General features: G+C 43.2%; 2 protein-coding genes across 2 annotated transcripts in view; one reads left to right on the top strand and one right to left on the bottom strand.

Moving 5' to 3' along the window:
* Positions 1-689, top strand: part of ERICH6B (glutamate rich 6B) — a 74,936-nt gene extending 74,247 nt beyond the window's left edge. Inside the window, exon 15 of the mRNA XM_030813357.1 lies at positions 322-689. Within this exon, the coding sequence (XP_030669217.1) occupies positions 322-540 (219 nt within the window). The 3' untranslated portion in view covers positions 541-689. The remainder of the gene's footprint in view (positions 1-321) is intronic.
* A 4,577-nt stretch (positions 690-5,266) lies between these two features.
* COG3 (component of oligomeric golgi complex 3) overlaps positions 5,267-12,372 on the bottom strand; it is a 70,167-nt gene continuing 63,061 nt past the window's right edge. Inside the window, exons 21-23 of the mRNA XM_003270050.3 lie at positions 11,961-12,088; positions 11,100-11,198; positions 5,267-7,191 (exon numbers count right to left, since the gene is read on the bottom strand). Coding sequence (XP_003270098.1) covers positions 7,162-7,191; positions 11,100-11,198; positions 11,961-12,088 — 257 coding nt within the window. The 3' untranslated portion in view covers positions 5,267-7,161. The remainder of the gene's footprint in view (positions 7,192-11,099; positions 11,199-11,960; positions 12,089-12,372) is intronic.

The following is a 12,372-nucleotide window of genomic DNA, read 5'->3' as shown; positions in this document are numbered from 1 at the left end:
CCCGGCAGCCCCAGGAAAGCACCGCCTTTGGAGGGCAGGCTGCGCCAGGGCACCAGAACTGCTTTCCCTCCAGTTTAGGGCCAGGCATGGGTGTGGCCTCAGCCCACATCACCATGGTCCACCTGACCACAACACCAGCCAAGTGAGCGTATTTGGAAGCAGCAGGAAGGTGGCAGGTGGCGGGGCTGAGAACACAGATCTGCTTTCTTGAGTGAAGGCTCAGGGAACACTTGGTCCTGGCCACAGGAGGTCTGGCCTGGGTCTGGGGCACCGTGCTCAGGCAGCGTGCATTCTCACCCAGTCCTCTGTGAATCCCCGCAGTTTGTGATCCCGGAGGTGCTAAGCGAAATGAGGAAGAAAACCATCCTGGAGGCAGAACCTGGCCCAAAATCCCGGAAGATCCGGGTCCTTCTGGGGCAAATGAACAGGCTCCTGAATTACGTGACCATTCCTGATCTGGAAAACTTCATAGAGGCCGTCAGTATATCACTGATGGACAACAAGTACCTGAAAAAGATGCTCTCTAAACTCTGGTTTTAGGGCGGGGCTTTTCTGGCATCCACCTAATGCCTTGGGAGCTCCGGGGAAAAAAAACCCAGAGACCTGTTGACCTTTTATGAGAGTTGATTTGTAATTTGGGACCTGTCTTAGCTCCTTGGTTTGAAATAAACATTTTTGGCAGAAGGGCTGACAGTCTGTGGCTGAACACAGAAAAGGCTTGACAGCCCTGACCCAACAGCACGGAAGCAAGTTGTCGTTTCAGTGACATGTCAATGCCTGTCCTGCCTTCTTCTACGGTCACTCACTCCATTCTTTTGTGGCTTTCAGTACGGGCCTTGACTCAGGACAATGACTGTGCTCACAGCCAAGCTCTGTCTGTTGTTGGCTGTGTGATCTTGGGGAAGTAGCTTTATACCTCGGTTTCCTCATCTGTAAAATGGGCCTAAAAATAGCAACGATCACCACAGAGTTGGGAGTATTAAATTAGTTAATGCACGTACAGTCCCTAGAACAGGGTCTGGCCCATAGGAGCCACTCAGTGTCACTCCAATTACTGTCAGCTTGGCCCTTCCTTCACATCTAGGCAGCTCCTGGGAAGGGTCTGTGAGACAGTCGGGTAGGCTGAGTGTCTGCACTTCCTTGGGCTGCAAAGGCACAGCCCCTTCAGCTTCCTCAGGCCTTTCTCTTCATGATGCTCCCTATTGTTACTGAGACTGCGCACGAACAAGGCGGGCCCCGTTGTAAGCACTGTGCAAGCTGGAGCTCGTGTGGCTCCAGGATGTGGGCAGTATTTTCTCAAGGACACTGGGATGCAGAGAGGTTAAAGGACTCGCCCAGGATCACACACCAGTACATGATGGTAAAGACTGGCATTCCAGCCTACTCGACTACAAAGTGACATCACTGTGGTGATAATATGATTATGTTTATGACCCCGCCACCACCACCACTCCAGGGCATCTCAAAGACTGAAGGCCACTCCAGGTGCTACTGCCCTTATCCTACCTTGTTGCACGGTCCCTACCCACCCCCACCCCACTCTAGGGAGCTCTGGAGGCCAGTCCCGGCCACTCAGCTGCTGCTGACTTGGCACAAATCATGCATCAGCCTTGGGGGGTCCAGCCGCTCCTCCTGGTGTTGGAGCCTCTGGGCACCACCCCAGAACACAGCGCCTCCTCCTGAGGCTGAGAGAGGGGAGGCTACATGTGGCCCAGTGCCTAGATCCCCCACACTTCCTGCACGGCCCCAGAGGCTCTCTCCAACCCTGACCTCATCACACCTCGTCCACCCCTGCCAAGCCAGAGGGAAACCCAGATGGCAAACCCACACCGGCCCAAACCCAGTCCCCAAAACCAATAGATGACTGAGAGCCTGAAAGGACCCACATGCCAGCTCCCCCAGGAACTGGGTGGGACACTTGGGGTCACTAGTAACAGTTACCAACTTGAATAGCTACAACAAAAGGGGAAAATGTGTCATCTGGAGAGAAGAACACTGACCCGAACTGAAGATGCGATGGGTCTCGGAAATGATTGGAGTAGAGAAACTGCAGACCCCGTCTTTCTGCCTCTCAGTCTTCGACACCCATCTTGTCCAGGAGACGTTTTCTACGCATCTCAGGTCACATGGCTTTGTCTCCCAATCACTCTCAAAAACACCCCAGTGGTCTCTGCAGTTGGCCTTGATTAAATCAGGAGACCACCCTTGGTCCAATCCAGTGCAGTAAGAGCAGGTGGGATTATGTCTTGTAAATGGCTCCCAGCTGATCCCAGAGCATGAGTAGGGGCAGCTGTTTCTAAAAATAGGAGAGTTGAGCTGGGCAGCCCCCCAGGGGATGATTTTATACAATCTCAGGACACCTGCAAACTTCCCGTAATGACCTGAGCTCCAGCCTCAACCAAGACAGTATAGAAAACCCCATGACTGGCCAGGTGCAATTCCAGCAATTTGGGGGGCCAAGTTGGGCAGATCACTTGAGGCCAGGAGTTAGAGACCAGTCTGGGCAATATGACAAAACCCCACCTCTACTAAAAATACAAAAATTAGCTGGGTGTAGTGGTGCATGCCTGTAATCCCAGCTACTCGAGAAGCTGAGGCACGAGAATCGCCTGAGCCCAGGAGGCAGGAAGGTTGCAGTGAGCCAAGATCGCACCACTGCACTCCAGCCTGGGTGACAGAGTGAGACCCTGTCTCAAAAAGAAAGAAAAAAGAAAACCCCAGGCCAGGTGCAGTGGCTCACACCCAGAATCCCAGCACTTTGGGAGGCTGAGGCAGGTGGATCAACTGAGGTCAGGAGTTCGGGACCAGACTGGCCCACATAGTGAAATCCCATCTCTACAAAAAATTAGCACGGTGGTGTGCACCTGTAGTCCCAGCTACCTGGTAGGCTGAGGTGGGCGGATCACCTGAGCCCAGGAGGTCAAGGCTACAGTGAGCTGTGTTCATGCCACTGCACTCTGGCCTGGGCTACAGAGTGAGACCCTGTCAGAGAAGAGAGGAGAGGAGAGGGAGGAGAGGGAAGGAAAGGGAATGGGAGGGGAGGGAAGGAGAGGGGAGAGGACCCTTCCTCTAGCAATTAGCCATTCTCTACTGTGAACAGTGACACCCAAGTGCTACCTTCATGGCCCTTCTCCCTGAGGCTCTCCCACTGTCTGCCACCAACCTCCACTTAATGCTTTGTCCTCACCCCCAAACCATCACCTGTGCAGCTGACCTGGGACTAGGACAATCAGGCTGTCACCGGCAGGGTGCTACATGTCACTTCCTTGGCCTGACAGTCACACCTTGCTGGTGAATGCTGTCATTGGCTAACACACAACAGTTCCTTTGTTGCAAGGTAATGAGCCATAAATGACTACTGTGGTAGCATCCCTTTATATAGCCACAAAGTTTGAGTGCCTGGTTAGTTCCGCACCTATGCTCAGGGTGCACAGAAACCCCTGTCCTTACCACACATCAAAGACAGAAGCTCCCAAGTGGATCTCAGCAACACACAAGTCATCCCTAGCCAGGGCGATGGTATTGGAAAAACAGAGGGAAAAAATTAAACAGCTGTCTGGGATAAAAAATGCACAGGACTTGGTAGTAATGGGATGATGTGGGGAAGGCTGCATGACTTGGACAACAAAGTCACACAACACTTATAGAGCATCTCTGCAGACACTGTTCTGGGTGCTGCGTACGAACAAAACAAAGTTCCTTTCCCAAGGAGTTTGTGATCTGGGTTGGTGGGAAAGACAAAAAACAAACAAGCAAAATACATCATGTGTCAGGTACAAAGACAACTAACGCAGGTGAGGGGAACAGCAAGTGCTGGGGACTGGGACTCGCTATTCTATAGAGCAGGGTTTCGCCACCTCTGCTCCACTGACATTTAGAGCTGGATGATTCTTTGTGGTCGGGACTATCCAGTGCTGTAGGATGTTCAGCAGCATCCCTGGTCTCTACGCACTAGAAGCCAGTAATACCCCACCCCTAACACACACACACCAGTCACAACCAAAATGTCTTCAGATACTGCCGTATATCCGGGGCTGGGGGCGGGGGCAGGGATTGCCACTGCTGCAGGTCATACTTGGGTTTTTTGGTTTTGTTTTCTTATGGCCCAGCACATCTATCTTGGCAACTGCTCCATGTATATGAGAAGGTATATCCTGCAATGTTAGGGTTTCTGAATTTACTAATGGGAAACAGGACCATCCGGACTGCGATTCATTCTATAAGATAGCTGGCCTTAGACTCTTCCTTAAAAAAAAAAAAGTCAATGTCAAGAAAATAAGCATATGAAAACTCTAAGAGTAGTGGTCTAAGCTGAAAGGAACTAAAGAGACATGACAACCAAGTAAAATGTTGAACCCAGGATAAAGAAAAGCCACGAGACATTTTGGGGGAACAATTAGGGAAGCTGAAATATGGACTTCATATTAGATACTACTGAATTTCTTTTTTAGGTGTGATAATGGCATTGGGTTATGTAGGAGAATGTCCCTATTCTTTGGAAACAGATGCTTAATTATTTAGGGGTATAATTTAACAGTAAAGTGTCACAATGACTGCAACTTCCTTTCAAATAGTTCAGCAAAAGAATATGTATGGGTGTGTTTGTATACACTAATAATGAAAAACCACTTGATTTCCTTTAACATGTGTAAAAGTGCCCAATCTTATAAGACAAGTTATTTTAGAATATACATAGAAAAAAATGTGGAAGCTATATGCCAAACATTCAACTGTGGTTGGCAATTATAAGTTGTCTTACTTATAACAGCAGAAGGAAATTTAAAGATATGGTGTTGTTAAACCAGGGGAAAAAAATACAAATATTTTTTGAAAATAGAGGGAAGAATACAATACTACTAAATTTCAGTACAACTGTGTATGTCAGTACTATGCTGACATTACTCACGAAATTGTCAGTTTCACAAAGAAAAAGTTAAAATGTCTTTTAACTAAGGAAGCATTAAGATGCTTCAAAAATGTCTTTCCATAATAATTTTCTTGCCAAAGGAATTTATACAGTACAAGTAAAACTGGCAAAATCTGAGTAAGATTGATAAGAGTATATTAATGTCAATATCCTGGTTGTGATACTGTGCTATAGTTTTGCAAGATGCTACCACTGGGGGAAGCTGGGCAAAGGGTACATGGGATCTATCTGTATTATTTCTTAAAACTGCATGTCAGTCTGATACAAGTTATCTCAATTAAAATTTTAATTAAAGAAATTTTCCTCAAGGAATCCACACACATACCAGACACATGAGGACAAGGTAGGAAGCAAAAATCTTTATTTTTAAAAAATTCACATTTATTAAAAACAGCAATTTCTAGCCAAATAATATAAAGCATTTTAAATTATTTGAAAGTATTTACACTCTTTGTATAAGTGAACACTTGAAACTGTACAGATTTAAACAAATAATCATTTAGCAAACAAGTTGGGTCACTATTACTTAGCACTTTGTAAGGTTTGTGTGTTTCAGAAATAAAAGATCAAAACACAAGAACCAATGTCATTAAATATTTTTATAAGAACACACTCCACTCTGTACATCAAATTAAATCAGTCACAGTACTTACTGTACAATAATCATGCCCTCATTTCTTTGGAAAGGCTATTAAAAATCAAATGTACATATAATACACAAAACTGAATATTTTACAGTTTATTTCATTAAACATGTATTTAAAAAACAGTTAAGTAAATACAATCCTCCTAATTCATTCATTTCATGGCAAAGAATGAATATGGGCCCTCTTACCTTCTACCTTCTCAAAATAGAGAGTAATAAGCTCAATCAAGCAACATCCATCACCAATTTAAACTGAGTGGAAAGGAAGTGACCTGTTACAAATGACAACAATCAGGGTAGGTAACCCATCTGCACCCTGCAGAAGTGCTGCCTCAGTACGTCTAATGAGTTACAGGTACCCACTGCACCAAAAGGTCCCCTGGTCCCATTCCAGAACCCCTGACAGTGTCCACCTCTAGACTAGTGTTTGAAAAACTCAGAATTCTTTTTGAACTAAGAAGCTGGCTGCCTTAACATCAGCAGCAAAACCAATCAGGAAGTAGGAATTTGTTGGAAAATTCATAGATATGCATAATTTATGATCCCTGATATGGTGTGGTAGTTTTCAGATGTGGATAGTGTTTGTCATCCTTAGGTTTGCTGGTAAAATGTATTCTGCTGTAGCTGGGCTAGAGATCCACACAGCTGGTCCATAGCACAGCACAGCCAGCTGAATGAATAGACAGGACATGAAAGTGTTTGCTTTTCAAAGAACTGCTAAAACCAAAGGCAGTGTACAGAAGGCTGGTGACCTGAACCTTCATTCAGGAGGAACACTACTCCTCGGGTTTCCTTCTCTCCTTTATGCGCCAAATTTAAGACACCTTAATTGGTACTTCACACTCACAAACACACACTATCATACCATGAAGATATCATTAAAGACACCGCATGTATCTATGATGAGAAGGCTGCAGCTCCTTGCTTTAGAACTGTCTGCACCTAAGCAATTCAAGGGGCACAGATGCTGGAGCTTCACACAAAGTCCTTATATCTTTAAACTACCTCACATCAGAGAAAAGGATGACACCCCGAATTCCCAGGAAGGCAGAATGTGTTCTCAGAAGCAACCAATGTACTCCAAACTCAACTTCAAAATGACAGGAGAAACATTACATTAAATAAGAGCATAGAAATAACAGTTCACTGTGGAATGCTCAGTGGTTAAAAGTGTTACAGTGTTTCACGTTTTAGCAAACCTTACTCTTACAGGCCTTCTAATTCGCTGTATTTCTGTAAAGTTCTTTGCACTACTTATTGTAATCTATTTTTATTGCACACTTTTAACAAAGAACCATTTCACTGCATGTCTGCCCTAGCTCTCTCTTCACATTTCTTGTGACCATTTAAATGAGGCAGTTATCACCAATCACAGATTAATCTTTGGCATTTTGATGTTTTAGAAAAGAAAACACCGATCCTGTAACACTTTGCTTCTATTTCATTCTGCAGTCAGCACTGAGCAGCACGCTCGTGTGGTTCTTGGGGACGTTCCCACATGCGATTCCTCGGTGTCCTGCAGACTGCAAGACTTCTCAGCCTGCTCCTCCCAGACAGACCATTTAGGTGCACAGCCCAGCTGGCCTGCTTATTTAGAAACTGACAGCAGAAGGCTCAGCTGAAAAGCAAAATTAAGAGCTATGTTAGTTCTCCTATGGAATACCGTCCTCAAGAAAAGTCAAGGAGGGAGGGGAACCACAAGGGTTGAAAAACCTCAGCATCATGCAATACAACCAGGTAACAAACCTGCATATATGTACCCCTTGAATCTAAAATAAAAGTTGAAAAATAAAATAAAATAAAGCAATTAGAATGGAAAAAAAAAGTTGTTTAGAGCCCCAAAAATAGAATGAGAGAAAAAGACCAAGATTTTTATGAGACCAGTAAACATGGCTGTAAAGTAGAAACTGGCCCACAATGTTGGTGTATTTCTGAGGCAGCCACTGGGCACTGGCATTGGGAGGCCCTGTCACACTTCATCACCAAACCTAGGCCATCAAATCACTTAAAATCCAATGAGAATAATGGCAAAAACGACATACAAACACTGACAAGGATAGAAACATATCTCCATAATCCACTGTGCCTTGTTCTACGCAGTGTGTTGTTGGAAGAGTTTTAAGTTGTCCTTTAAGTGCCTTTTTAAAATGCACAAGAACAGACATGACAAGTGAATTTCAACTCACATGCCAATTTTGACCAACTGCAGGAGCAACCTGCCCACTCTGTAACAGAAGACTGGGACACCAGAGCCGGGTCACAGCAGTGATAGGAGGGAAATGGCTGCCTGCACTCCAGGTGTCTGACACCCAGGCCTTGGAACCTTGCGGGTAAATGGACATGCCTGTGAACCGTTCTATCAGTACAGCTGCTTTGCTGATGCAGATCATCACCCCGATGTCATTTATAAATGAGTGCTGTCAGAAGAGGGATACAGAATCACCTCTGTGCTTTCCCTGCCAAAGTACAAAGGCTGAATGTAATCATGATGAAAGAGACAACACCAAATGCAGAGACAGTCTACAGAATAACTGGCCTGCCAAGGTCAAGCCAGGCTGTCTAACTGCTCCAGGTTAAAAGAAGCTAAAGAGATGTGACACCTGACAGCAATGCATGACCTGGGACTGGACCTGGACTGGGGAAATGTCAGCAAGAAGATCAGCAGGAACGGTACCGGGACTCTGATGAAATGTGCATATGAACTGTGAATTAGACACTAGTATCAATGTTAAGTTTCCTGTTTTGGTAACTATACAGGAGTAGTGAGAGAATTTCCTTGTTCTCAGGAAATACACTCTGAAGTATTTAGGAGTACAGGAGCACAATGTCTCTCAACTTTCTCTCCAATGATTTAAAAGTGGGGCTTGAGGGACAGGGAAGGGAAAAAGTGAGGAAAATGAAGCAAATGGGGCAAAATGAAAATGGGGTAAAGGATATAGGGGCACTCCTTACACTATTCTTGCACCTTTTCTGTAAGTTTGAAATTATAACAAACTTACAAAAATAATGTCTTCTGCCATAAAATGGATCTTATGATCAAGTACTCCACATCTACATTCATGCAAGTGACTATAATTGGAGAAAAAAAAAAATAGACAACTAGGTTGAATGGTCTCTCTTGGATTCATATCCACTAAACTCACCCGAGCCTCTCTCCTCCCTCTCGGTGATGACCTTGCTTCTTATTTCACTCAGAAACGTGAAGCACTCAGAAGAGCACATCCATGAGCTCCCGCCACATTCACAGCCCCCATCCATGCCCATACACTCGGCCTCCTCCTGTTACCATGACTGAACCCCCGTGTGTCTCACAAAGGCCCCACCCTGCCTGTTCCTGAAATTCCACCCACATTCTCAAGATATTTTCCCCTCCTTGTAGATCTTCCCCCATGAACACAAAAACACGCGTTTTTCTCCTATCTTTAAAAAAAACAAGTTACCCTGTGGAAAAATGTGGCCGGGCACGGTGGCTCACGCCTGTAATCTCAGCACTTTGGGAGGCCGAGGCGGGTGGATCACAAGGTCAGCAGATCGAGACCATCCTGGCTAACACAGTGAAACCCTGTCTGTACTAAAAATATAAAAAAAAAAATTGGCGGGGCCTGTAGTCCCAGCTACTTGGGAGGCTGAGGCAGGAGAATGGCATGAACTTGGGAGGCTGAGCTTGCAGTGAGCCGAGATCGCGCCACTGCACTCCAGCCTGGGCAACACAGCGAGACTCCATCTCAAAAAAAAAAAAAAAAAACAATGGAAGGATAACCCAATAACTAATAAAAAGAGTTATCTATAGGGGAAGGAAGGGAAAGGCTGGAGGGGATTGGAAAAGGAACAAGACTTCTCCCAATGTACCTTGTTCTGTAATTCTGACTTGGAAACCATGCAAGTATTTTATATCATTAAGAAACAAAATTAAATCAAAACAGAAAAAAAAATAAATATTGAAAAGAAACCCATTTATATATCGAGTTAGTGGTACAATCATATAGAAGGTAATCACTTCAAATAAATTATTAAGAAGTATTTTGACTGTACAAATATCCTAGAATGATACAAGTATCTTTTTAAAATGTGACCCATCTATCCACATAAAGGAATATATACAGCCATAAAAAGGAAGCTCTGATACACACAACACGGATGAGCCTTGAAAACATGCTAAGTGAATGAAAGAAGCAGCGATATGAGGCCACATATTGTATGATTCCATTTAATGAAATATCCAGAATAGGCAAATCCACAGAGACAAAAAGTAGAAGACGGGGAAATGCAGGATCTGCTAATGGGTAAGGGGTTTTTGGGGGGAGTAATGAAAATGTTCTGGAATTAGATAGTGGTGATGACTGCACAACTTTATGAATATACTAAAAACCACTGAACTCTGCACTTTAAATAGATGAATTGTATAGTATATGAACATCTCAATTTTAAAATGACCTCATTTCTCCTTCCAGCTACCACTCCATCTTTCTCCTCTCCACTACAGTAACACTCCTCAAAAGAGTCTGGCTGGGTATGGTGGCTCATGACTGTAATCCCAGCACTTTAGGAAGCGAGGCAGGCAGATCACTTGAGGCCAGGAGTTCAAGACCAGCCTGGCCAACATGGTGAAACCTTCTGTCTACCAAATACAAAAATTAGCTGGGCATGGTGGCAGGTGCCTGTAGTCCCAGCTATTTAGGAGGCTGAGGCACGAGAATTGCATGAACCTGGGAGGCAGAGGTTGCAGTGAGCTGAGATCACACCACTGAACTCCAGCCTGGGCAACACAGTGAGACTCCATTTCAAAACAAACAAACAAAAAAACAAAAACAAAAACAAAAAAACACAAGATTTATCTACACTCACCATTGCCTAGTCCTATCCCCCCAGTTTCTACCCAGCCCAGTCAGGCTCTTGCCAGCCTGATCAGTCTCCCCACATTTCCTAGTCCTTACCATATACTAAATTTCTAAACTAGATATAAAATATCCTCCACAGCACCAGGCTACTCCTAATACATACTGGGTACTCAATAACTTCCATTTTTTTAATCTGGAAGTTATTAAAGAACTACAAATAGGGTGCAGTGTATACTGCTCGGGTGATGGGTACACCAAAATCTCGCAAATCACTGAAGAACTTACTCGTGTAACCAATTGCCACCTGTACCCCAATAACCTACAGAAAAATCAAAAATTTTAAAAAAATTGTATTTCTCTTATTACGCATATTTCAAACAAAATTATTCAGCAAGCTAAATGCCACTATTTGAGTCTTTTACAAACAGGTCATTCTCTTAAACACAGCAATATTCATATCAGAAAGAATTAAACAGAATTTTAATCCTGAGATTAACTGAAAATTCTAAAACTATCCCCCAAAAGTTTGAGAGAACAATTCAAAGTCTGAATTCTTACTCATCAGAATAAAAGAAGGTACTATTTTTTAAATTAATACTAAAACTATGTTTGCTCAAAGACATTATCTACTCAAGTGAAATAACCAAGAGGGCATAAAAGTAACAAGGATCTTTGGTCTACCCATTACCTGTTCCATAGATGGACAGGCAATGATCTGGATGTCTTCAGGGCTGAACTCTTCCTTTAACAGAGCGTGGAACTTCTGGAAGACTTGCTGAATATTATTCTTAGAAAGGAGGAGAGGAGATCTTATCAAGTGAGTTGTCTTAAACATGAAGCACCATGAATGTTAAATTGTAATGATATTTGCCAAAGCGAGTGGAAGCAATGTATCTTTCATGATATTACCAAAGATGCATAATTTGCTCTTAATATTTCAATGCTGGCATAACCTGATGAAGACTTATCAGATAATGCTTCCCAGGAAGACTAAACTCTAGCAAGCCTTGTCCCCCCAGAGAATAATTTTAAGGGTCTTCTGCAGCAATTTCTTACACAAAAGATAATAAAGTTCCTAGACACATAAAATATACTTTAAAAATCAACCAATGCCTTGGGTAAGAACAAGAGCTCAACACAGAGCTGGAAGTTATGAGCCCTAAATTTGCTCTGACATTTAATCCCTTGGTTGCCACTGTAAGCCATTTATTTCTACTACTCACCAGTAAAATGGGGCATAATTCCTGAAGTACTGCTCTCTTGAGAGCTGGGCCACATGCAATGTAAGGGTCTGATTTTTTTGGTTTATTTACTAATTTCTACTTTCAATAGTAACATTAAAAACTTAAGACAAAGTGACAGTGGGAAAAAAAGATAATCAAGACAGAGGCAGACTTTGTAAGCCTTTCACGGATCATAGTGATTATTCAACTTCACTAGAACAGTACATCAACATTTCTAAATGTCTACAGGAAAAGGAAAATGGTAAATGAGGCAAAGAATACTTGAAGTCACCCGCCAACATTCAAATGAGTTATCTGATACTCACCCTCACAGGTTTAAACAAGATGAACTCGGTATCTTTATTGGATAGGTACAAGGACATACTTCTCAATGTCACAGGCAGCTTTGTTTTTATTGTCTTATACGCAGTTGCCGCAAGGTCATTGACCTTTGCTGGAAATAAATTAACCTCATTAGTGTCACAAAGTAAAACAAAAGAAATATTTCCATTTTAATTCAAAGGGGAATAAAGGGAGAAAAAAATAGCAGAAGACTCTTTATTTCCCCAAAGAATTTCTTTCATTTTTATAGCTTATTTACCAAGTTTAATCATAAGCCCTATAAACATTCATTAAATATCTACTATACAAAATTCTAATCCCAAGGGCTAAGGCAGTAAAATAACTCCCGTAGCATGCTTCAGGACATTCATAAGAGCTGTAATATGTACATTTGGA

This window comes from Nomascus leucogenys, chromosome 5 (genome assembly GCF_006542625.1).
Source record: "Nomascus leucogenys isolate Asia chromosome 5, Asia_NLE_v1, whole genome shotgun sequence".
In the NCBI taxonomy this organism is placed as follows: domain Eukaryota; kingdom Metazoa; phylum Chordata; class Mammalia; order Primates; family Hylobatidae; genus Nomascus; species Nomascus leucogenys.
Note: the sequence above shows the minus strand (reverse complement) of the source record. Positions and strands in the feature narration are given on the sequence as shown.